Below are 26,495 nucleotides of genomic sequence, written 5' to 3' on the forward strand. Positions count from 1 at the left end.
TGTTAATCAAACTTGTCAGTAGAAACATGAGTTAACAATGTGTAACAAATAAATAACAAGTTTGTCATGCTGTGTAGCTTATACTATTTTTCTGAAAATGCGTAAATGGATTATATTTATATTTTAAGCAAAGATTTTTGTGTGTGCAGGCAGCCCCTATTTTACTTGAGTGGGGTACTGGGTTCCTGGAAAGTGGTTCATATGATGATTGAAGTCACATCATCTACACATGCCAAGAAACTTCATTTAAAAATTGTTTATTTATTTTTTCCCACTTGCATTCTGTGCAGATGAATTTTTATTCTGTATCTCATTTTTGGGTAGTTGACTTCTGAATTCTGTAAAGGCAGATTTCATATCCTCATGTACAAAAGAATTGTCTCTTTCATTATCTAAATGCACAGGAGTTGTGTAAAGAACATTGATAAGTATTTCAAGTTTTGATAGAATTATTTATTTGTTAGTGGCTGTGCGATGCCTGACCTGTCCCATCCTTTCATCCATTTTGTAATGACCAGACTTGCACATAATTTTCAGAACCCATGGAGCAAATTGGGCTCCATGTCTTGCTTTGAATACCTGTTTTATGCAAGTGGTGCCTAAACCATGGACCACTCTGGTCGTTTAGATTCTGCTGCCAAAAGCCCTTTCAGTTATTGCTGGGTGTATCTCAGAATGAGCTTTGAAATACTTTAAGAAATTGAAATGAAATTATTAAATACATTTATCTATAAACTTTTTTGATTGCTACAATAATAGTTATCAAAGGAAAAGAAAAAAACTGGTGATGTCTGTTTGATGTCCAGTGTTGCAGCTTCTTTTAAATGAATGGGGTTATGCTAGAAATATCAGAATATTTTGCTAGAAATATGGCTGGCATTGAGCTAGGAGGCCAGTTTGAAAGTGTCTCCGACATGTCAACTCAGAATGACTGAGCTCCATTCCTGGGCTCAGTGCAAAGAACAAATCAAGGATATGAGAATACAGATGTGAAAATGAAACTGCTGAAGGAACTCAATGTGTTAAGCAGCATTTGTGAAGACAAAAGAAGAGCTGAAGGTTTTGGGTCATGACCTTGCAGCAGAACAGAGAGTATGGAGGAAGAATAGCCACTATAAAGAGTAATGAAGGGTGAGACAGAATAGTAGGTGATAGGTGGAACAGATGAGGTACGCAGAGAGGCAGAAGGGATAGTGAAGAAAGCAGGCTAGTAGGTGGAAACAGAAAAACAGTGTAGGTGCAGCCAGGAGGAAGGGTGGTGGGGTTGGGGAGCAGAGACAGGAACTATAAGGTCAGGTTGAACCAGGTGGATAGAGGTGTGGGTGTTGGCATAAAAGAACATGAGAAAGGTAAACAAAAGTAGAGAGGACTCGGTGGATCTATAGCAGTGGATAACATAAAATTGAAAAAAAAAATCAGTGTTTGTGTCATTAGGTTTTGGGATACCCAACAGGAACATGAGGTGCTCTTCTGTCAGTTGCTCTTAGTCTTGGGTCACAAATTGAAACAGTGACTATCCCTTTGCATCAATAGATGCTGCTCAACCTGCTGAGTTCCTCCCACAGTTTGTTTTCTGCAAGGCAGGGCATCAGCATCTGATCTTCAGTGCATTCCCAACTTCATGCTCAGGCAAGGAAGTTGGAACCAGCAAAAGGTATGCATATTTTGTTCCATTTGTATTTTTGAATTAAGTGTATGGCAGTTAGAAAATGATGCAGTTTCTAGTTTTTATATTGTGGCTTCCGTATAGTCAAGCAGAATCACAGTGAAAGCCTTGTAATTCATGATTGCTAGTTTCCACAGACAAGCTTAGGTCATTCGTTTAAAAAGGTAAGGTCACGCCTCCTACTGTCATGAATATACAGTGTATTCCGGTTAATTGGGCCATTGGTTAACCGGGGCAGGCGCTTATTTGGGACCACTCTTAAAGAACAAAAACTAATCAACAAAATAGCTGGGATTTGGATTCCTTTTGTTTTTTGGGACACTGTTAGGCTTAATTAAGGAAGGGTACTGTTGCCAAACAGTTTCTAACTAGCGTCAAGACACCTGCACTTGTGCTTGGAGTGAACAAATTTTAAATAGCATCAGTTGCATGTCATTGTGTTCAAAAAACAGTGATTGTCACTGATAGCTGCGAGAACTAAGCAGGAAGATGATTCAGAACTGTTTTATTCACTGTGGTTTCAAGCATTCAGGCTTATGGATGCCAGAAACGGCCAGGAGTGGAAATGAAATGATTTCACTGCTTCAAGTTAGGAACTATCAACAATCTTATATCTGGAATGTTATAATGAAAATGAAGACTTGGAGGATGCAATCATCGATAGCATTTTATGAAGGCAGTCCATTATTCGCACGAGATGTCTGCACTGATTTTGTTCATTTACAGTCAAAATAATGCGGCTGAATTCCTCCTTCAATAACAATCAGGAACTAGTACACAGTTTAGTAATGTTGAGTAGCATTATAATTTGTTATATATTTCATTTAAATACATAATTTGTTACTCAGTTAAATGGGTATTAGAAAGACAAACCACCATTTAACTATTTCCATGAAACCGGCTAATTGGGGCAGCTACTTAACTGGTCAAAATTTACTGGTACTGAAGTGTCCCAATTAACCAGAACCCACTGCATATCACATTATACTGCTTGGAACAAGGAATAAGGTGTATGATTGAATTGCAGTGACTTTGGGCTTTGTCTTCATTTATGTAAAAAAAAACAAATTAATTGACAATATTAGTCTAAAGTTCAAATACTTTTAATATGAAAGGAGAGAAAAGGCACATCTTTAACCTTTGTGAATTGATAACTAGGATATTTGTGAGGCAAATTGTGATTATTTTGCTGGATAAATGTAATCCTTCGCAGTAAACATCTTCAAATTATGCAGCAATGGCCGTTTTGATGGTAGTTTAGAAATTCTTTAAAGATTAGATGCTAAAGAACTCTATGGATATATGAAAGAAGTTGATGATATATGCTACATAATGTAGGATATTTCTGCAGGATTGGGAATGTAACTTAAATTGTATGAACTGCACAAAGGAATATATTGAAAATCTGAACCAGCAATTGATGTTGAGTTAAGGTAAAGATAATGATGCAACTCAAAAATGTAAATTTAATTTGTTTTCATGTGTTCTAATTTTTATTGTTTTTCATCAGTAAAATCATAATTTTAAACGTTTCTGTCATTTGTTACTCATCCAGGGAAAATGAGGTTGAAAAATTTATAAATAAAGGTGTAAATTCCAAGAAATGATCTGTGTTCTGTATTTGATTTTTGCATTTAAATCTTCAAATTATTGTTCAGTTTATTCGTGTTTGTATATAATGTATAAAATTTCCATGTTCTGTTATTGATTTGATAAAGTTCTTGGAAAATGTCTATAGTAGTACTTCGATATATTTTGCAGTTTTTAAGATAGTAGACAACCTTGTTTCTGTATTATGTAGAAAAGTTTGAAAGCATTGGAGAGGATTTCTATTTGATTTTTGTATTCATTACCTTTTGTGAAACAATATAGTAACATACTTTCATGGAGCAGGATGCAACGTTTAATGCAATTTTTTTTGACTAGTTGAAGAATTTTCTTTTTAATTTTGTTTACAAATAACCTGTTATTTGTGTGTCTCTTGCTTTTTTTCAGGAAAGTGAAAAATGGGAGCATTTTTGGATAAACCAAAAACAGAGAAACTTAATGCACATGGTGCAGGAAATGATTTGCGTTATGGCCTTAGCAGCATGCAGGGTTGGAGAGTTGAAATGGAAGACGCTCACACAGCTATTGTTGGCATTCCTCAAGGCTTGGACTCGTGGTCCTTCTTCGCAGTGTATGATGGGCATGCAGGCTCTCGGGTGGCAAATTATTGTTCAAAGCACTTACTTGAACACATCACAAGTAATGAAGACTTCAGAGGCACAAATGTGTCTGGTTATCCCATTGAACCTACCATAGAACATGTCAAGAGTGGTATCAGAACTGGATTTTTGAAAATTGATGAGTACATGCGTAATTTTGCAGAGCTGAGAAATGGCATGGACAGGAGTGGGTCAACAGCTGTAGCAGTGATGATCTCCCCGGAGCACACTTATTTTATCAACTGTGGCGACTCAAGAGCTGTTCTATACAGAAATGCACAACTTTGCTTTTCAACACAGGATCATAAGCCTTGCAACCCAAGGGAGAAAGAGCGAATCCAGAATGCAGGGGGCAGTGTAATGATACAACGAGTTAATGGATCACTAGCTGTGTCGAGAGCCCTGGGGGACTATGATTACAAGTGTGTCGATGGGAAAGGGCCTACAGAGCAGCTGGTATCACCAGAACCTGAAGTGTATGAGATTCTTAGAGCAGAAGAAGATGAGTTTATTATACTGGCTTGTGATGGCATCTGGGATGTGATGTCCAATGAGGAGCTCTGTGAGTTCGCTAGATCTAGACTAGAGATAACGGACGACCTTGAAAAAGTCTGCAACTGGGTAGTGGACACCTGCTTACACAAGGTAGTTAATACATATTTTATTAATTTAAATAATCTAAACATACTGTGGTTTGAATTAAGTATGGTTGTAATGTACTTGAATTGCTGATTTCAGACTTCAGATATTTTTTCAATCAAGTCAGTTTTTAACTGATGTACTGTACGTGTTTGTCATAGCTTTTAGTTCACACATGTCAAACTGGTTATTGCTCTTGATCTTTTGCAAACTATTTTAATGATTTGTCATTATGTATAAATTCACCCCACATGCTTCAGAAAGTAACTTAACCCCACTTAGTTCAGAAAATAATTTAGTAGATTTGTACTTGTAATAGATGCAAACAATGTTTAAGTTTTTGGTACATATTTGACAATTAGACTGTTTCGCTCTAAATGTTTGGGGGGGGGATAAAAAAAAGAACTGGAGGTCTGGCCTTAGTTAATCACAGGAAAGAGGGCAGAACAGTTGATCTTGATAGAAGAAAAATATAACATGACTAATCAATAGCAAGTGTATCTTTTAAAGTCTTGTCTTCTATATATCAAATCATCATTTGGACCATGTACATGTAGAATTTCTCCTTATGATTTGTGCCTGTAAAAGAAAAAGGGACAAATTTTGAGAAAGGACAGTTGTGAGAGAAAATTTAACGTTTGCTTGTAAAATTTAAAGTTTGAGTGATAATTATCCAAGATCTTTAAGCAGAGTGGGAACTCGGAAGTTAGAGGCTTCTCAGACTAGTTCAGACCTTCCAAAATGGCACTTTTCCAGATTTTTTTCCAGTGTTGGAATTTAGTTTTTCTTATGACAACTGGAAACACCTTATTTGATCATGTTAAGTGATAGTAGATCAATTAATGCTCTTTTGTATCTTTCGTCTAACTTAGGCTACCAATTTCCATTGAAATCTTATGAATGTTCATGGGTTTTGCAGTAAATATTTCCTATTCATTTTGAGTTCTGGATTTTATGCACGTCAGATCAAACTTTAGCAGGTTTGATGACACAAGAACAGTGGCTGATGTACGAATTGTTTCAAACGGGTACATTAAATGGTGATCTTTTTCAATTCACTTTTGAGCAGAGAAGCAGGAGAATGGAGGCCAGGTCATTGTGTATATTTAAGTCATTGTGTATATTTGAAGTGGAGATTGATAGGTTCCTGACTAGTCAGGGCATCAAAGATTATGGGAGGAAAGAAGGTCAGGACAGTGGTGTTGTGAGGGATAATAAATCAACTATGATGGAATGGTCTAGCAGACTCAATGGGCTGAATAGCCTAATTCTGTTCCTTTGTTTTATGCTATTCCTGTGTGTGCTTTGTCATTTTCTGATATTTCCTCATGATGCCCATGGAGTCTCTGCTGGCTCTCATAAAACAATCACCTTTCTTCCACTTTTCTATTCTCCCTCTCTCTCATACCCAACACACCCTGTTTCTCCTACTAGTTCCTTTCACTAGGAGTATTTTACAGTAGGTAATTCAGTGAACAATTGACATATCTTTGGGATGTTGGAGGGGAAACTAGAGCACCCAAGGTAATAATATTAATAAGAAATAGAAGTAAGTAAGTATTTTATGTCAGACGTGGAAGACATTAGCAGCATGCCAGAAATGTTGGTGTCAGGGGGCAGAAGTGAATGTAGTTGCTGTTACTAAGGAAAAGATGCTTAGAAAGATAAAAGGTCTCAAGGTAGATAACTCACCTCAGCCAGACAGACTATACTAGAGGGGTCTGAAAGAAGTAGCTGAAGAAATTATGGAGGCATTAGCCTTTCAAGAGTCACTCGACTTTTGAAAGATCATTAGATTCACTGGGCTGGTTTTGGAGGACTGGAAAATCGCAAATGTCATTCCACTTTAAGAAGGATGAAAGTGCATACCTTGAGAAGTTCTTCCTTACCTCTGTTCTAAAAGGTCACAGCCTCAAAATTAAGGGATGATCTTTTAGAATAGAAGTAAGGAGAAAATATTTTAGGCAGAGTATAATGAATCTGTGCAATGCTCTGTCACAGATTGCGGTGGAGGCCCAGTCTGTGGATATATTGAAAGCTGAAATTGATGGATTCCTGATTTGTCGGGGCATCAGGGGATATGGTGAGAAGGGGTTGGGTGGGATCCGGGATCAGCCATGATGGAATGGCAGAGCAGACTCGATGGGCTGAATGGCCTAAATCTGCTCCTATGTCTTCTGATCTTATGGTCTAACAAATATGAGGAGGAATTTCTTGAGCCAGAGTATGGTGATTCTGTGGAATTCATTGCCACAGAGGGCTGTGGAGGCCAAGTCAATGGGTGTATTTAAAGAGGAGGTGCTCCATTCGTTTCTGTTTACTTTAAGCGCAAGAATTTCATCCAAAATTATGCTGTTTGTGTTTTGATATTAAATCGGCACATAGGTCAAAACTGCATCTGTGATAATTATCAAAAGCGTATATTATTTTACCAATCGTACGCTAGTACCTTCAAGTTGCAAAAATAAAATTCAACACATGCTAAAATGCAGAGAGAGGCTGCAAACTCATTGTGACTTTCAACTTAAAGAGTGATTTTTCATATCTGAGAAAAGGCTGTTTATCAGTACCCAAGTACAGGAACCTGAAATTCCTGTCTATGCTTTTGTTGCCATCTGAAATGAAATGAAACTATAATTACCTACTTTATGACTATTTGGAGATTTTGATGGTTCACGCTACTGGTTTCCATGCTACTTTTCACACAGCTGGGACCCTGGTTCCAGATTCCAGTTCCTGTGCATTTAATTGTCCTGATTTAAACTATTCATCTGGCATGAACAAATGCCCAAGTTGTTTGATTAAGAGAGTTTCATTGTATTATTTGTTTATGATTAATACCACTTCGATACTGTTGATCAGTCCGCTTTAAGGCATCATCTCCAATGTTTGTAATATTATACTAAATATGTCCAATGGATCTCTCCTTGATTTCCTTTTCATCTTAGATTAATTAAACGGACAAATATAATTTTTCTGGTCTGTCTTTGGCTTCTAGACTTCATCTTGGGCTAAATCCAATGGTATGCATCCTTGGCATCTAACCTTGAGTTGAGTTTTCAACCTCATGTAAATGTGATGAGACACAAAACTGGACTGAATTAGCAGTAACTTGTGTAAGTTGAATAGTGAAACAAGGGTTTGTTAATGACAATATCAAGTAAATAATAGTATATCTTTGTCCTAAGAGGATCAATGAATAAAAATGCAATTGCTGTATATATGGGCTCCCAAACTACATCTGAAAATGCTGCCACATTACAGTCATCATAAACACAAAATACTCTGCAGATGCTGGGGTCAAAGCAACACTCACAACTCAGCAGGTCGCACCCTCCCCCCACCTTTGTAGGGCCTCTGACTCTTCCCTCTTCAGTCCTGGTGAAGGGTTCCAGCCCGAAACATTGACTGATCGTTTCCATGGATGCTGCCCGACCTGCTGAGTTCCTCCAGCATGTTCACAGTCATCATTAATATTGAATTCCATGAAATAAAGTGGTCTAGAGCGCCATGGAGAGAAAATTGGCTAAAATGGGAAAAGGAGAGTAATAGTTGTTTTATCAGATTAGTCTGATAGATAGATAGATAGATAGATTGCTTGCTTGCTTGCTTGCTTGCATTCATGCAATGGAACTTATCTGGGATCAGTACCAGAATCACTTCTTTTCTCATATGTATTACGTTCAACTGCAAATGGTACAAAACATGCAATTGTAGTGAACTGTAAAAGATTTATGGGCAGACTGCTGAAATGATTGGAGGGATGACAGATGAAATTTGATGCTGCATAATGTGTTTGTCACATGTTGGTAGGGTGAAAGATGGGAGGAAGTAAAAACAAGAGGGCATAGTTCAGAAAGGGATATTGAAAGATATATGCATTGCTTGTTAAATAGGAGAAAAGGATTTTAAAAAAAACATATGTGATCCTGAGCTTTATACTGTACCTATAGTAAGTATTTGTCCCCTCCCCCGGAAGTTTTCATGTTTTATTGTCTTACAACATTGAATCACAGTGGATTTAATTTGGCTTTTTTTAAAACACTGATCAACAGAAAAAAATACTTTTTCATGTCAAAATGAAAACAGATCTCTACAAAGTGACATCAATGGATCTGGAGTTGGGAGGGTAATCAGCTTCAAGTTCCTTGGCATCCACATCACTGAGGACCTCACGTGGTCTGTACACAGCAGCTGTGTGAAAAAGGCCCAACAGTGCCTCCTTCACCTCAGACAGTTGAGGAAGTTTGGTATGGGCTCCCAAATCCTAAGAACTTTCTACAGGGACACAATGGAGAGTATCCTCACTGGCTGCATCACTGCCTGTATGGGAACTGTACCTCCCTTAATCGCAGGACTCTGCAGAGAGTGGTGCAGACAGCCCAGCACATCTGTAGTTGTGAACTTCCCATAATTCAGGACATTTACAAGGAAAGGTGTTTAAAAAGGGCCCGAAGGATCATTGGGGACCCAAGCCACCCCAACCACTATCTATTCCAGCTGCTACCATCTGGGAAGTGGTACTGCAGCATAAAAGCCAGAACCAACAAGCTCTGGGACAGCTTCTTCCACCAGGCCATCAGACTGATGAACTCATGCTGATTTGAGTACACTCTATATTACATTGACTGTTCTATTTATTATAAATTATTATAAATTACTATGATTGTATATTGCACATTTAGATGGAGACATAACATAAAGATTTTTACTCATGTATGTGAAGGATGTAAGAAATAAAGTCAATTCAATTCAAATTAATCACAAAAACAAAACACAAAATAATTGATTGTATAATTATTCACCCCCTTTAATATGAAACACCAGATCATCACTGGTACAGCCAGTTGGTTTTAGAAGTGGGGGTGCTTCACTGCAGCAGGCCCTGGAAGGCTTGTGAAGGTAGAGGGTAAAATGAATGCAGCAAAATGCAGAGAAATCCTGGAGGAAAACCTGGGGCAGTCTGCAAGAGAACTGCGACTTGGGCGAAGATTTATTTTCCAGCAAGACAATGACCCCAAGCATGAAGCCAAAACTGCACAGGAATGGCCTAAAAACAGTAAGGTTAGTGCCCTGGAGTGGCCAAATCAGAGTCTAGGTCTTAATCCAATTGGGAATTTGTGGCTGAACTTGGAAAGGGCTGTTCACTGTCATTCCTCATGCAATCTGACAGAGATTGAGCAGTTTTGTAAAGAAGAATGGGGAAAAAATTGCAGTGTTCAGATGTACAAAGCTAATAGAGACCGATCCACACAGACTCAAGGCTGCAAATGCTGCCAAAGGTGCATCTACTAATCACTGACTTGAAGGGGGTGAGTACTCATGCAATCAATTATTTTGTGTTTTATATTTGTAATTAGATCACTTTGTAGAGATTTGTTTTCACTTTGGCACCAAAGTCTTTTTCTGTTGGTCAGTGTCAAAAAAAAACAACAAATTAAAGCCACTGTGATTCAATATTGTAGAACAATAAAACATGAAAACTTCCTAGGGGTGGGGGTGAATACTTCTTATAGTCATTATAAATAACTGCACCAAGTGCAAAAGCAAGTAAGGCACAGTAAAATTTCATCATCATCATTATGTGCTGTGTTGTATGACGTGGGTGATCATGGTCCAGTTGAACATGATTGTTCTTGGCAAATTTTTTGATAGGAATAGTTTGACAATGCTGCTTTCTGAGCAGTGTCTTTACCAGATGGGTGACCCCAGCCACCAGCAATACTCTTCAGAGATTGTCTGCCTGGTGTCAGTGGTCACATAACCAGGATTTGTGATATGTACCAACTGCTCATACCTTCTCCCATGGTTTCACGTAGACCTGATTGGGGAGGCTGAGCAGGTTTTACACCTTGCCCCAGGGTAACCTGCAGGCAAGAGGAGGGAAGGAGCGCCTTGCACTTCCTTTGGTAGAGACACAGCTCCACCCCACCAGCCTAGTGAACATTTACAGTTATAAAAATGACCACAGTTAAACTGTGGTGTCTATTCTGGACCATATGTCAGGAAAGATGTGAAAACTTTAAAGAAGATACATAAGTAATCTAAAATAATTTCAGTGACACAAGACTTATGGTATAAATAAATGATTTGGTTCAGAATTTAGACCAATTGGACAAAGGAACAACTGATAAAATTTAACTTTGAGTGCATATTGATGGCTTTGAGCAAGTTAAACCAGGGCAGGTCATAAATGTCAGGGTCATAGGAAGTGTTGTAGAACAGAGGTCTTGGAATACAAGTACATAGTTTGCTAAAAATACATTAGACAAGATTTATGGCATGCTTGTCTTATTCTCCGAGACATTAAGTATCAGAGCTGGGAGGTCACGTTACAATTGTACAAAATGTTTGTTAGCTATACTTGAGTGTTGTAGTCACCACGAGAGAGGAAGGAAATGATTGAGCGCGAAAAGGTGTAGAAAAGATTTACAAGGATGTTTTCTGAATTGGAGGACTTGTACTACCAGGGCAAGTTGTTTAGACTAAGGTTGTTTTCTCTAGAGCAAAGAATGCTGAGACATGACATGATAGAGGTATATAAGTCTGAGCGGCATAAATGGGGTAGAGCCATAATCCCTCTCTATCTTGCTGGAGTTGTGCAGAACTAGAGGTCATACATAGGTTTAAGACGAGAATGGAAATATTTTAAGGATACACAGAGTGGTGAGTGTATGGAACAAGTTGCCACTAGAGGCAGGTACAATCACAACATTTGGACAGGTCTGTGCATAGGAAAGGAATAGAGGGATATAGGCCAAATGCAGGAAAATGAGATGAATACAGACATCTTGGTCAGCATGGAGAAGAGTTGGGCTGAAGAGACTGTTTCCATGATGTATGACTTCATAAGTAGAGTAGGCATGGTAGGAGCTTTCACAACATTTAATATTTCTGTTGCAAAATTTTATTTGTGTGTGTGTGTGTGTATATACGTGTGTGTGTATATATGTGTGTGTGTGTATGTATGTATATATAGATGTGTGTGTGTTTCCCCTTTTTCATTTGTTCTTGTCTACATTTGTATTTTAAGAAACTATCATAGTAATGACATGTGAAATGAAAGGTATATTCAGACATATTTTGAAGTAATTCTAAATACTTGGCTGAATTTTCTTGCATATTTTAAAATTGTATATTTGTAATCATGGGTTAAGTCTCTAAACAATACTTGGAGGAGGATCAGCTGTCAGATCAGGAGGCAGCCACTAGGCCCATGTCAGCTTGAAGATTGCAGTCCAATTGGTCTGATTTTACTCTGATTTCCTTGCACTATATCTCACAAATGCCCTCAACTTCCCATTAAGTCTTTTTGATTTTAACATGGGGGTAATTGAGTTACTAATTAATATGTCTGATGATATGGGAGAAGCTGGTGGTCTCAGAGAAACCTGTGGTTTCTTGTGATCGCAAGACTGTGTTGGACATTGTGGAATGTTGCAAGACTGGTTTCACTGATTTATTGGTGGAAGGCAGGGGAAATGTGTGACCTCAGTTGTAGAGAGGACTAGGCCTCAAGTTGTGGTGTCGCCTCCTTACAGCCACCCAGAAGAGAGGTGTTGGAGTAGGTGTGCTCCACTGCAGGCAGTGTGGTGCAGCAGACAAGCTGGAGTTGGTGCTGCCCCCCCTCCCGGTGTTTGTTCGCCAGAAGACAAGCTGTATTGTGTTTGCAGATTGCTGCAACGTTCATGGACTTGGTCTTGGACTTTTTTTTTGTGTGACTGTACTTTACTGCTATCTTATGTGTGCTTACTCTCTTACATGTGCCTTGTGCTGTGTGTGACTGTTGGTACTGTGCTTCAGACCTTGGCCCCAGAGTAATGCTGTTTTGTTTGACTGTATTCATGGGTATTCACATACAGTTGAATGACAATTGAACTTGATTACAGACAAAACATAAAATCTGCTCAGGTAAAATTATTACTCTGAACAACAACACATTATTGAAAGAATTTCCTTGCAACTAATCTAGCTCTATTGCTTCATCATTTCAACCAAAATACCCTAGTACTTAATGCAAAAGCAAAAATCTGAAGCATTTAGTACATCCATCAAACTTTGTAGAAAGAAAGAGTTAACATTTAGTCTGAAAATTTAGTTTTTTTTCAGTAATTTAAAGTTCTGTAAGGAACTTATTGTGCAAGTATAGAAGGAGGGTACTCAGCTGATGTGCAAGGAAGATTTTTTTTGGCATGTGCATCTGCGTGTCCGTGTGTGCATCCATGCTGATGTCCTTTTCATGGCTTTTACAAGGTGCAGAGCGAAAGAGAGAGTGTAGCGCGCCACTCCTCACACAGACATTTTCGCAGTATTTTCCCTTTTTATTTTACGAGATTGAGTTGCGATCCCAATACTCAACCCGGCGCGGATGGAAAGCGTACTCGGGAGTGGACCTGACTAGTTTCGAACCCGGGAACCTTCGCTCCCGGGTCTGGTGCCGATGTCATTGCGCCACCAGCTGGCCCACAAGTAAGATTTTTTATGTGTTTGCTTTGTATAATGGGCTTGACAGTGAAGCAGTGCAAAAATTGTATTTTTGGTTTACTGGCAGAAGGGCATGGCTTGTCCCTTTTAGGAACACTCTAATTTTATCCTATAGCTTTATATAAATTTGAAAATACTTTTGAGATGTTACGTTTTTTGATATACAGTGGCACGCAAAAGTTTGGGCACCCATGATCAAAATTTCTGTTACTGTGAATAGCTATGTAAGTAAAAGATGACCTGATTTCCAAAAGGCATAAAGTTAAAGATGACACATTTCTTTAATATTTTAAACAAGATTACTTTTTTATTTCCATCTTTTACAGTTTCAAAATAACAAAGGAAAAGGGCCCGAAGCAAAAGTCAGTACTTAGTAACGTCCCCTTTGGCAAGTATCACAGCTTGTAAACGCTTTCTGTAGCTAGCTAAGAGTCTTTCAATTCTTGTTTGGGGGATTTTTGCCTATTCTTCTTTGCAAAAGGCTTCTAGTTCTGTGAGATTCTTGGGCTGTCTTGCATGCACTGCTCTTTTGAGGTCTATCCACAGGTTTTCGATGATGTTTAGGTCGGGGGATTGTGAGGGCCATGGCAAAACCTTCAGCTTGTGCCTCTTGAGGATTTTGAGGTGTGTTTAGGATCATTATCCTGTTGTAGAAGCCATCCTCTTTTCATCTTCAGCTTTTTTTACAGACGGTGTGATGTTTGCTTCCAGAATTTGCTGGTATTTAATTGAATTCATTCTTGCCTCTACCAGTGAAATGTTCCCCGTGCCACTGGCTGCAACATACAAGCCCAAAGCATGATCGATCCACCCCCGTGCTTAACAGTTGGAGAGGGGTTCTTTTCATGAAATTCTGCACCCTTTTTTCTCCAAACATACCTTTGCTCATTGTGGCCAAAAAGTTCTATTTTAACTTCATCAGTCCACAGGACTTGTTTCGAAAATGCATCAGGCTTGTTTAGATGTTCCTTTGCAAACTTCTGACACTGAATTTTGTGGTGAGGACGTAGGAAAGGTTTTCTTCTGATGACTCTTCCATGAAGGTCATATTTGTGCAGGTGTCACTGCACAGTAGGAACAGTGCACTATTACTCCAGAGTCTGCTAAATCTTCCTGAAGGTCTTTTGCAGTCAAACAGGGATTTTGATTTACCTTTCTTGCAATCCTACGAGCAGTTCTCTTGGAAAGTTTTCTTGGTCTTTCAGACCTCAACTTGACCTCCACCGTTCCTGTTAACTGCCATTTCTTAGTTACATTACGAACTGAGGAAATGGCCACCTGAAAACCCTTTGCTGTCTTCTTATAGCCTTCTGCTTTGTGGGCATCATTTATTTTAAATTTCAGAGTGCTAGGCAGCTGCTTAGATGAGTCCATGGCTGCTGATTGTTGGGACAAGGTTTGAGGAGTCAGGGTATTTATAAAGCTTTGAAATTTGCATCACCTGGCCTTTCCTAACGATGACTGTGAACAAGGCATAGCCCTAACAAGCTAATTAAGGTCTGAGACCTTGGTAAAAGTTATCTGAGAGCTGAAATCTCTTAGGGTACCCAAACTTTTGCATAGTGCTCCTTTCCTTTTTTTCACTCTGAAATTGTACAAAACAAAAATAATACACTAATGTTGCTTAAAATGTTGAAAAGAATGTTTCATCTTTAACTTTATGGCTTCTGGAGATCAGTTCATCTTCTACTCACTTAACTATTCACAGTAACAGTAATTTTGACCAGGGGTGCCCAAACTTTTGCATGCCACTGTATCCTCAGTCCCAAGAGATTGCTTAAGTAGTATTCTGAAATAAATCAGTTATAAAACAAATGTCAATATCTGTGCAATATTGTTTGAGATTTTAATTGCAATTAAAGTTCACGATGACATGGGTCTTCTCCAAGATTCTGAGAAAAGACCATTATATTTCCCTATTAATGTTCCCAAACCTGGAGAAGTAAAAAAAAATAGCCTTTTAAAAGATGAGTCAGTAGCATTTTGTTAACCTGAGAACATGGCAGCAACAAACAATTGGCTAAAAGAACTCAGCAGGTTGAACAGCATCTGTGGGAGGAAATAAGCTGTGGGCATTTCAGGTTGAAGCCCTTAATCAGATGGTCCTGATGCAGGGTTTCAACCTGAAATGTCAACAGTACCTTTCCTCCCACAGATACGTATGTACCTGCTGAGTTCTTCCAGTAAGTAGTAGTTGCTCCATATTATAGCATCTGCAATCTCTTGTTTCCTGAGAATGTGCCATTTTGTTTCCATGGTTTGTAGCCAGCATTACCTTTTGATTGATACTGGACAGGTTGAGAAGGCTGCTGTATCTTAATGGAATATGCCTTTGTAATTGGAGGCTTCAAAAGGCAGTAATGAGCATTGCCTCTTCAAAGTAAAGTAAATTTATTATCAAAGTATGTACATGTTACCATGTACTACTTGAGATTCATTGACAGGAAAAAAAAAGTACAATAGAATTTATGAAAAACCATACGTAGACAAAGACTGCCAAACAACCAATATGCAAAAAAAGACAAAATGCAAATAAAAATAACTCAGAAAACGAGTTATAGAGAGTCATTAAAAAGTAAATTCAAGACAAGTCGTGAAATCAATTCAGAGAGTGGTGAATGAAGTTATCCATGCCAGTTCGGGAGTTTGGTGGTTAAAGGGTAGTCACTGTTCCTGAACCTGGTGGTATAGGATTTGACGATTCTGAACCTCTTGTCCAATGGTAGTAGTGAGAAGAGGGCATGGCCTCTGGTGAGGGTCTTTAATGATAGATGCTGCTTTCTTGTGGCAGTGCTTCAAATAAATATACCCAGCGGTGGGGAGAGCTTGGCCTGTGGACAGGGCTGTATCCACCACTTTGTATTTTTTTTTTCTGTTCCTGGGCATTGGTGTTTTGATACTAGGCTGTAATGCAACCAGTATGGATACTCTCCACTGTGCATTTATAGATATTTGTCAAAGTTATTAGTGACATGCTGAATCTACGCAAACTTCGAAGTAGAACCTCTGTTGTACTGTCTTTGTGATGACAATTATGTGCTGGTCTCAAGACACATCCTCTGATACACTAATGCCAAGGAATTTAAAGATATTTACCCTACCTCCATTCCGCTGATAAGGACTGACTCTTGAATGCATTAGGTATTTGTAATGTCAGGACTAGGTAAGGAAAACAATTTGCTATATTTTCATTTTACAAAGCATCCCAACTATTCAGATAAATCACTCCCCAGCATGGCCAGGGCACTCAACCTGAGGAGAATGTTGTTGCTTACTTAAACGATAGTGAAAATGCTATTGATTCAGTAAATATCATAATTCTTAGTCACGGACACTGCTCTTGAATGCATAATGATTTATTTGCTATTATTGACATTTGAAACGATTCCCCTATGTTCCACATTTACCTCAGTATTATGTTCAATATTGTATATTAGTCATTGATGTTTTAGTTATTGCAAGTGCATACATGTCAATTAATTGCTGGTATCCTACAGAACTTTGAACATAGGTCTTGGAACATTATGTTGCAGTTGTATAAGTCGCTGGTGGGGCTGCATTTGGAGTACTGTGTTAACTGGAAGGAATGTAGAAAAGATTTACGAGGATGTTGCCAGGACTTTAACCTCCAAGACCTAACCTTCAAGCCGAACCTGCCATTCAGGACCTTGTCAAAGGCTTTGCTAAAGTTCATATAGACAGCATCCACTGTCACACCCACACCTTCCCTTTTGGTTATATCTTAAAAGAGCTCAAAAAGATCCATTAAACTTACCTTCCCATGTTGACGACTCCTTGTCAGATTCTGTCCCTCAGTGTCTTCCCTGCCAGTGATGTTAGGCTGACTGGACTTGTTCTTGCCATCCTTAAACAACAGAATGACATTAGACACTTTGCTGTTTTCATGAAATTTACCTGTAGCAAATATATTTCCACAAAGGTTTCTGCAGTTTCTTCTCTAGCTGCCCACTAAGTCTGAGGATATACTTGGTCAGGTTCTGGGGATTTATCCACCTTAATACACTGCAAAGCTGCAAATACCTCCTCCCTGGTAATATGGATGTTCTCCAGACCTACCAGTAGTTTCCCTTATCTCTTGAGCAACCATGATTTTGGCCTCATTGAAGATTCCACCCATTTCTTGTAGCTCGAGACATGGGCAGTCATGCTGGCATCTAAGGGGACTTATTCTCTCTCTAGCCTCACTATTCAGATGGAGATGTTTGAGAAAACTGAGAGGAGCAAATGTGAAAATACAAAGATTTCTCATCTATTTGCAAGAACTTTTCTGCAGTCAGCTGTGATTTGATACTGAAATAGTTCAGGAAATTTTGAGGCTGTTATCAGCTCTGTGCTTTTTGACTGACTTGGATTCTCTTGGCCTCTCTGAATTATTAGACTGTAACATTTAAGTGTAATCTGTACACCTTAAAATAAGAGCAAGACCTTGGTTTTCCAGAAGAATGTAGACTGAATCAAGAATAAATACCTTAGTGCCATCAATTTTTGGATTTTATTGTGAAACTTTAGAGAAAGAGAAATTGGTAAATTCGTTTAGTATTATGTGTGTCAAGATACAGTGGAAAAACTTGTAGTTTGTCCATATAATTTCATTAAAAGTACATGGTGATATCATCTGCAGATTGCAAGTGGAGTTGGAACAGAATCCGGTCATGTTGTCATGAATGTATAGAATAAGTATATGAAAGAAAAGCTTTAGAAAATGTATATTTTTGGAACTATTTTAAGTGTAGTGATGTAAGAAACTGAAAAATTGACCACATTAATCGAATGTTTCACTTCACTTTGATGTACAACCAAGCAAAAGGAAGCAGATAAAGCTAGGAAAACCAGCTTTTGCTCAGTTGCAAATGGTATCTTGTGGCTTAGAATTAAAAGGATATTCATGAATGCAAATATGCTTCTTAGAATAAAAACCTACGTGTCAACATCAAAAAAGAATTATACAAATATCTCGTGCAGAACCATCTGTACTCTTTTTAACCAGCACACAGAGCACAAATAGGAAATGGTGAATGAATGTAAATCATAAAAGGACAAGATCTGTGCTGCAGGTCCAGCATGATTTCAGAAAGGTTTGATCACTGTCTATTCTTGCAGCGTTAACACACCAAAGAGTGAGGTTAAAGTAGTGTCAGGAAAAAGAAAAAGATTCTATTTCATTTGATGCTGGGACTGACTGCCTGAACCAAGCTGGAGTTGGGGACTAGAGGAAAGGTTAATGAAGGTGTTCACGAAAGCTTAATATTTTTAAGTGAAAGGAGGTTAAATAAATAATTCCAAAACAATTGAAAAAGCAGAGCTTAGTCACTGCAGTCAAGGAGAAAGATAATAGATAGAAAGTGATTAAAGTGAGCAAAATGAGTATTAGCAATAAAAAGTTGAAGCAGAATTTAGACATTTTTTTACAAAGGGATGAAGTGTGAGCTTTCTGAATTCTTGGCTCAACTTCATTTAAAAAAAATTCATCTGCATCATGTTGGTGTTGCCGGTAGACCCATAATTTGTTGTATATAAGAAAGCAGAATTGAATCATGTTCTCAAGCTGCTGCAGTCATCCAGTTGAAAGTAAATTTTTTATGAGAGCAAATTTTTAAATATCTGCAGTTTTGCTTCGATCTTTTACAATTCTTATTTTCTTCACTTAAGCTTAAAAGTGGAGGGACGGGTAGTGCTGAGGAAGCAGGGAGTCTGCAAAAGGACTTAGACAGAGTAGGAGAATGGGCAAAGAAGTGGCAGATAGAATACAGTGCCAGGAAGGTAATGCACTTGGATAGAAGGAATAAAGATGTAGTCTGCCTGTGTGCCACACATTGCAAGGGGACGTTGGATTTCCATAGTGGGAGAGAGACTTCAAAAGAAGCAAACAGGGGCAGTCATGACATTTTGCACATCACACATAGGATTTTGCATTATTAGGCACCTGGCAAGTGCCAATATAAAGAAGTTGGGTTTAGGCGAAGTGGCTATTGAGTGAGTAGGCCAGTGTTAGAGTGGGGATTTGAGGATTTGGCTCATAAGAGATTTCTGTGAGGAGAGGCAGAAGCTGTAGGTAGGTTTTTATTGTTTAATTTTTCTTTCTTTGTTTCCTTATTGCACAGTTAGAGCAGTGGGTTGCCAAGCATAATAGCTGAATGCTCCACTTGCTGTATGTGGTAAGACAGGGAGAGCTCTGGTGTCCCTGATGACTATACCTGCAAGAATTGCATCTGGCTGCAGCTTCTTACAGTCAATGTTAAGGAATTGGAGCTGGAGCTTGATGAACTCTGAATCATTCAGAAGAGTGAGGGGTTGACTGACAGATAATCCAGGGAGGTAGTTACACCCAAGGTGCAGAACACAGGTAACTGAGTGACTGTGAGGAGGGGGAAAGGGGATAGCCAGCCAGTGCAGAATACTCCTGTGGCCATTCCCCCCAATAACAGTTATCCTGCTTTGGATACAGTTAGGGGCTATGGATGGCAGAGGAAAGCCTCAGCAGTCAGGTCTGTGGCTCGGAAAGGGAGGGGGAGGAAATGGTGAGCTGTATTGATTGGGGATTCAATGGTTAGGGGAGCCGACAGGAGGTTCTCTGGACTAGAATGAGATTCCTGGACAGTATGTTGCCTCTTGTGTGCCAGAGTCTGGGACATCTCGGATGGAGTCCACAGCATTCATAAGTGGAAGGGTGAGCAGCCAGAGGTTGTGGTCTTCATCAGTGCCAAAAACATGGGTAGGAAGGGTGGGGAGGTCCTCCAAAGTGAGTTCAGGGAGTTGGATGCTGGGTTAAAGGACAGGACCTTCAGGGTTCTGATCTCAGTATTGCTACCCATTGCATGTGCTAGTGAGGCCAGAAATAGGAAGATAATACAGTTTAAAATGAAGATAAGGAGATGGTGCAGGAAGGAGGACTTCAAGTTTTTAGATTGTTGGGCTCTCTTCCAGGAAAGTTGGGTACCTGTGCAGATGGGATGTTTTGCACTTGAACTGGAGGGGGACTAATATCCTTGTGAGAAGGTTTGCTTGTGTTGCACAGGGGTCGAGGGTGTGTTAAACTAGAGTTGTAGGGGGATGGGAACCAGAACCAAGGGGAATCTCATTGAAACCTACTGAATATTGAGCGACCCAGGTAGGGTGGATGAGGAAAGGATGTTTCCAATCGTGGGAGAGTCTAGAACTCCAGAGCACAGCGTCAGAATAGAAGAGATGAGGAATTCCTTTTTCCAGAGGATTGTAAATCTGAGGAATTCATTGCCACAGATGGTTCTGGAAGCCAGTGATTGGGTATATTTAAATTGGAGGTTGATAGGTTCTTGATTAGCAGTAGTGTCAAAAGTTATGAGAAGAAGGCAGGATTGAGAGGGAAAATAAATCGGCTATGATCGAATGGCAGAGCAGACTCGATGGGCTGAATGACCTAATTTAGTTCCAATGTCACATGTTAGTGCTTTGGGGTTTCATGTTTTTATCCAAAAATAATGTGAGAACTGACTATAAGGAACAAATTGAACTTCTAAAATAGCCAAGTTTAACAGCCGGGATTGAGCTGCTTTCATCATCCTGGTGAGAGCACAGCTAAAGTATCAGAGAGTTTGGTGCAGTTTTGGTGTCGTTTAAAATTTTATCTGGTGGTAATTCATACTTTATTATTGTCACATGTACAGAAACATTGTGAAAAGCTTTTGTTTGCATGCCATCTTGGCAAATCATTCCATTAGTAAGCACATTAAGGTAGTAAAGGTGAAAACAATATAGAATAAAGTGTTAAAGTTACAGAGAAAGCGCAGCAGACAAATAAATTACAGGTCACGATGAGTTAGATCACAATGAGCCCATTCTCATCAGGGGATCAGAGGTGGAGAGCGTCAGCAACTTTAAATTCCATGCTGCTATCATTTCAGCGGGACTGTCCTGGGCCCAGCACATAAGTGCCATTATGAAGATAGCACAGCAGCGCCTCTACTTCCTTAGAAGTATGCAAAGATTCAGCATGATATCTAAAACTTTGACAAACTTCTATAGATGTCTGGTAGAGAGTATATTGACTGGCTGTATCACAGCCTGGTATGGGAACACCAATGCCCTTGATTGGAAAATCCGACAGAAAGTAGTGGATATGGACCAGACCATCACAGGTAAAGCCCTCACCACCATTGATGAAATCTATATACACTGTTGTTGCAGGAATGCAACATCCATCATCAGGGATCCTCACCACCTAGGTCATGCCCTCTTCTTACTACTGTCATCAGGAAGAAGGCACATGAGCCTAAGGACCCACACCACCAGGATCATGAACAGTTATTACCTCTCAACCATTAGGCTCTTGAACAAAAGGGGATAACTTCACTTTCCCCAACGCTGATCCATACCGACACCCTACAGACTCACTTTCAAACAACTGTCATCTGATGTTCTCTATTTATTGGATACTTATATAGTATTATTATTTACTTTCTTTTGTATTTGCTGCTCTTACTGCCTTTTGCACACTGGATGTCTGTCCTGTTAGTGCAGTCTTTCATTGATTCTATTATGGTTATTGGATTTATTGAGCATGCCCGCAATTAATCGCAGGGTTGTATGCACATGGTGACATATAGGTATGCACTTTGATAATAAATTTACTTTGAACTTCTGCATTTTAACTTTTTAGTGTATTGAGTCTGATAACAGCTGGAAAGAGGCTCCCCTTGAACTTTGTATCTTCTGCCAACCAACTAGCGAGAGTATCTAAGGACATTTTCAACCTCTCACTGCTACAGGCGGAAGTTCCCACTTCAAAAAGGCAACACTTATACCCGTGCCTAAAGAAGAATAACGTGGGCTGCCTTAATAACTATCACTGGTAGCACTCACATCGACAGTGATGAAATGCTTTGAGAGGTTGGTCATGACTAGACTGAACTCCTGCCTCAGCAAGGACCTGGACCCATTGCAATTTGCCGATTGCCACAATAGGTCAACGGCAGACACAATCTCAATGGCTCTTCACGCAGCTTTAGAACACCTGGACAACATAAACACCTATGTCAGGATGCTGTCCATTGACTATGGCTCAGCATTTAATACCATCATTCTCACAATCCTGATGGAGAAGTTGCAGAACCTGGACCTCTGTACCTCCCTCTGCAATTGGATCTTCGACTTCCTAACTGGAAGACCACAACCCGTATGGATTGGTGATAACGTATCCTCCAACACTGGCGCACCTCAGGGGTGTGTGCTGAGCCCACTGCTCTACTCCCTATATACCCATGACTGTGTGGCAGGCATAGCTCAAATACCATCTATAAATTTGCTGACAATACAACCATTGTTGGTTGAATCTCAGGTGGTGATGAGAGGGCGTAACAGGAGTGAGATATGCCAACTAGTGGAGTGCTGACTTAACAATAATCTTGCACTCAATGTCAGTAGGACGAAAGAGCTGATTGTGGACTTCAGGAAGGTAAGACGAAGGAACACATACCAATCCTCATAGAGGGATCAGAAGTGGAGAGAGTGAGCAGCTTCAAGTTCCTGGGTGTCGAGATCTCTGAGGATCTAACCTGATCCCAACATATCAATATAGTTATAAAGAAGGCAAGACAGTGGCTATACTTCATTAGGAGTTTGATGAAATTTGGTATGTCAAGAAATAAATTCAAAAACTTCTATAGTTGTACTGTGGAGAGCATTCTAACAGGCTGCATCGCTGTCTGGTATGGAGGGGCTACTGCACGGGACCGAAAGAAGCTGCAGAGGGTTGTAAATCTAGTCAGCTCCATCTTGGATACTAGCCTAAAAAGTACCCAGGATATCTTTAGGGAGTGGTGTCTGAGAAAGGCAGTGTCCATTATTAGGGACCTCCAGCACCCAGGGCATGCCCTTTTCTCACTGTTACCATCAGGTAGGAGGTACAGAAGCCTGAAGGCGCACAGTCAGCAATTCAGGAACAGCCTTTTCCCCTCTGCCATCCAATTCCTAAATGGACATTGAATCCTTGGACACTACCTCACTTTTTTTAATGTACAGTATTTCTTTTTTTGCATTTTTAAAAATCTATTAAATGTACACTGTAATTGATTTACTTGTTTATTTTTATTTTATTATTATTATATTTTCTCTTCTAGATTATGCAGTGCATTGAACTGCTGCTGCTAAGTTAACAAATTTCACGTCACATGCCGGTGATAATAAACCTGATTCTGATTCTGATTCTGATGGGAGAGGGGAGAAGAGAGAATAATGACGTTGGAGAAGTCCTTGATTATGTCAGTTGCTTTCCAAAGGCAACAAGAATTATAGACAGAATCAATGGAGGGAAAGTTGGTTTCACACTGCACAATTTCTTGAAAGGTGGTTAGGACTAGGCATGAAAGTTTAAATTACAGCTCAGATTTATCTTGGTGAATAAGGATTGAATTTGCTATCAATAATAAGATATCTGAAGATATATTGGTAGAGATTTTATGGATGGAATTAAGAAATTGGGAAAAATGTTGGAGCTGCATGAAACTTTTGTGATAACAATAGTGAAATTGTAAACTATTAATGAAATGATCACACAAATGTACAAAGGCAGAATCATTTTAACAAGATTTCAGTTTCCATCTGGGGTGTAAATAGAATTTACTTAAATCTTTCATCCATCCCACAACGTGAGGGAGTAAAAATCTTTGCGTTATGACTCCGTTGCAGTGTACAACAACGTGAATTTAAAAGTCTAATGGCTTATAGGAAGAAGCTGTTGGTCTTTGCTTTAATGCTGCGATACCTTTAGCCAGATGAAAGCAGCTGAAATGGTTATGGTTGGTGTCCCCAATGATCTTCCAGGTCTTTTTTCTGCACTTCCTGCTACATATGTCCTCAATGGAGGGAATTTCACATCCACAGGTGCGCTGAGCTGTCTCTACCACTCTGCGGTGCCCAGCGATCAAGGTTGGTGCAGTTCCCGTACCAGGTGGTGATACGGTATACTCTCAATGGTGCCTGTATAGGAGGTCTTGAGGATTTAGGGGCCCATGCCATACTCCTTTAGTGGTCTTACATGGAAGAGACGCTGTTGTGCTTTTTTTCCCCCAAAGGGCCAATGTGTACAGTCCAGGTTGAGGTCACCAATGACATATATGTTGAACTTGAAACTACTCATCCTCTCAACTGCAGCCTCATTGATGCTGATTGGGCCGAGCCTGTCTCCGTTCCTCCTGTAATCCACAATCAACGCTTTTATTTTTTGGACATCGAGGGAGAGGTTGTTATCCTGACACCACAGTCTCAGGGTATCAACCTCTTCTCTGTAGACTGTCTCATTAGCACTAGAAATAAGGCCAATCAAAGTCGTGTCATCTACAAATTTGATCAGCCGATTTCTGATTGCGTTGTCTCTGATCTGGGCCGACAATTAGAAGTCTGATATTTGCTCTTTTCCACTGACACACTAGTGCAGAAGACAAAAATATAAAACAAAATTTATTTCAGATAAACCAAGGGCATTTAAGACATTTGCACAGAACTGACAATTTCCCTGGAATTGGCTGATGCATTACTTCAGTTTTGGTGTCGGTGGTATGCAGAAGGTTGGCACACACATCAGAACACTTGTCAACACAGCACTGCATAACATCTTTTGAATCCGCATTGACAGCACAGTCACCAGCAAAAAGGAAGTCTGTCATAACCTTAGTTTTTGCTTGGAGCCTCGAGGTAGAGAATCAGTTTTCTGTCAGTGCAGGATCTGATGTTGATGCCTACGTCGCTCTTTCTGAAGGCATCAGTCAATGTGGCGGAAAACACCAGCCTGACTGACTTTGGCATCAAGTTGTCACCTGCTTCACCCAGCTCGAGATAGGGAAGGGCTCAGATGTCTCATTATTGTCCTGAACTCCAGCTTGCTTGCCATCATGGAGTTGCTGCACCATAGTGATGAATTTCTTTGGGCATCCATACTTCACCTTGATCTTCCACAGACCCTCTCTGCTAACAGTGTCAAAGGCCTTAGGCAGATTGACATAGCAGAACAGGTCAGCATTTTGCTCCTGACATGTCTCTTGCAGTAAGCACCATATCGATAGTCTCACGCTTTTTCTGGAATCCATACTGGCTGTCTGGTAGGAGTCCCTAGTCAAGGTATGTTGCGAGATGATTGAGTAAAAGCTTGGCGGGATCTTGCCTGCAATTGACAGCAAGGATATAACCCGATAGTTGAGGCAGGACTTTTGTTTTCCCTTTCACTTAAATAGGTGGATGATGGATACATCTTTAAATTCCTGTAGAGTTGTCTGTTAGTGCTACATGAGTTGCAAGAGCTGTTGGAACTTTTCAGTTCACACTGCACTATCTTCCTTCTCGGCCTCAGCTGGTATTGTGTCTGATCCATGCCTTTTGCTGCTGCAGAGCTGAGATATTGCTATTTGGGCAAAACATCCAGTGCTTCATTGATAGGTGCTTGGGGCAGGGGACTGATGGCTTTCTCATTTACCATTGAGGGACAATTCTGAACAATGTTAATGCCTCCACAGTCTCTTCAGTTACCTTTTTCAGAACCCTGGTGTGGGGAGAAAAATTCCCTTTCAGATTCCCTCTAAACCTTCTTTCCCTTGCCTTTGACATATATACTCTAGTCTTGGATATCTCTGCTATGAGAAATAAAATTCAAACTATCTTTACTTTCTTTTTATTTCTCTTTTAACTTTGTTTATCAGGGCAGGTATTTTGAATTGGGCAACAGATGAGTAGAAATGCCATTTAATGAGTGGCACAGCTGAAGTGATTAGGAAGTTGATTTGTGGACATCTGTTCCCATGTAATTGTTTTTTATGTTCGAGTTTTAATTGAGAAAACTTGTTTTAAAAAAAGCCACTTGAAGTTAAAGTTGTATTTTGTTTTTCAACTAAGATTTCTATTTCTAATTGAGAATGTGTGTGGTTATGGAATTTTATACTGAAACCGAATTGTAAGTGGCAAATTTGGTAGAATAGAAGCATAAAAAAGTGATTTGTCCCATTGTGCTTGTACAAATCCTTGGAAAGAACTATTTGATTAGATTGTGAATTTTACCTGATACGCTCACTGATGCCCACTGGAAAAAAGCCAAGTTGTGTTTAAGAGCCAAATGGTTGAAGGGAAATAGCTGCTCTTAAACCTGGTGGCATGAGACTTCAGACCTCTATACCTTCTGTCTGATGGCAGCTGTGAGAAGATGGCATATATAGGAAGATTAGGGGTTTTGAAAGTAGATGTTGCTTTCTTGAGGGAGCACCTCCCAGCTACACTCAATAGTGAAGGTGGATGTGCCTATAATGTATTGCACTAAGTCCACTACTCTAGCTTTTTCCTTTCCCGTGCATTCAAATTGTCCTAACAGGCCATGATGCAAAAAGGTTATTCAGGGTGAAATATTAAACTATTTGCTTGGGATAGCTTCAAAACCTTTAATTGTCTTTTTGACCAAAGGTACATCCACCAAACAAGTTGGAATTTGAAGAATCAGAAGCAAAGGTCAAGGACCAGCAATA

General features: G+C 39.6%; 1 protein-coding gene across 9 annotated transcripts in view; it reads left to right on the plus strand.

Moving 5' to 3' along the window:
* Positions 1-26,495, plus strand: part of ppm1ba (protein phosphatase, Mg2+/Mn2+ dependent, 1Ba) — a 142,816-nt gene that overhangs the window by 61,052 nt on the left and 55,269 nt on the right. For 7 of the 9 annotated variants that reach the window (XM_072264975.1, XM_072264973.1, XM_072264982.1 and 4 more), the window contains one exon: positions 3,662-4,518. In XM_072264975.1, coding sequence (XP_072121076.1) covers positions 3,673-4,518 — 846 coding nt within the window. In that variant the 5' untranslated portion in view covers positions 3,662-3,672. Of the gene's footprint in view, positions 1-1,533; positions 1,655-3,661; positions 4,519-26,495 lie in introns of all 9 variants that reach the window. The other 2 variants (XM_072264980.1, XM_072264976.1) reach the window with 1 other exon arrangement.

Source organism: Mobula birostris, chromosome 8 (genome assembly GCF_030028105.1).
Source record: "Mobula birostris isolate sMobBir1 chromosome 8, sMobBir1.hap1, whole genome shotgun sequence".
NCBI classification, from domain to species: Eukaryota; Metazoa; Chordata; class Chondrichthyes; order Myliobatiformes; family Myliobatidae; genus Mobula; species Mobula birostris.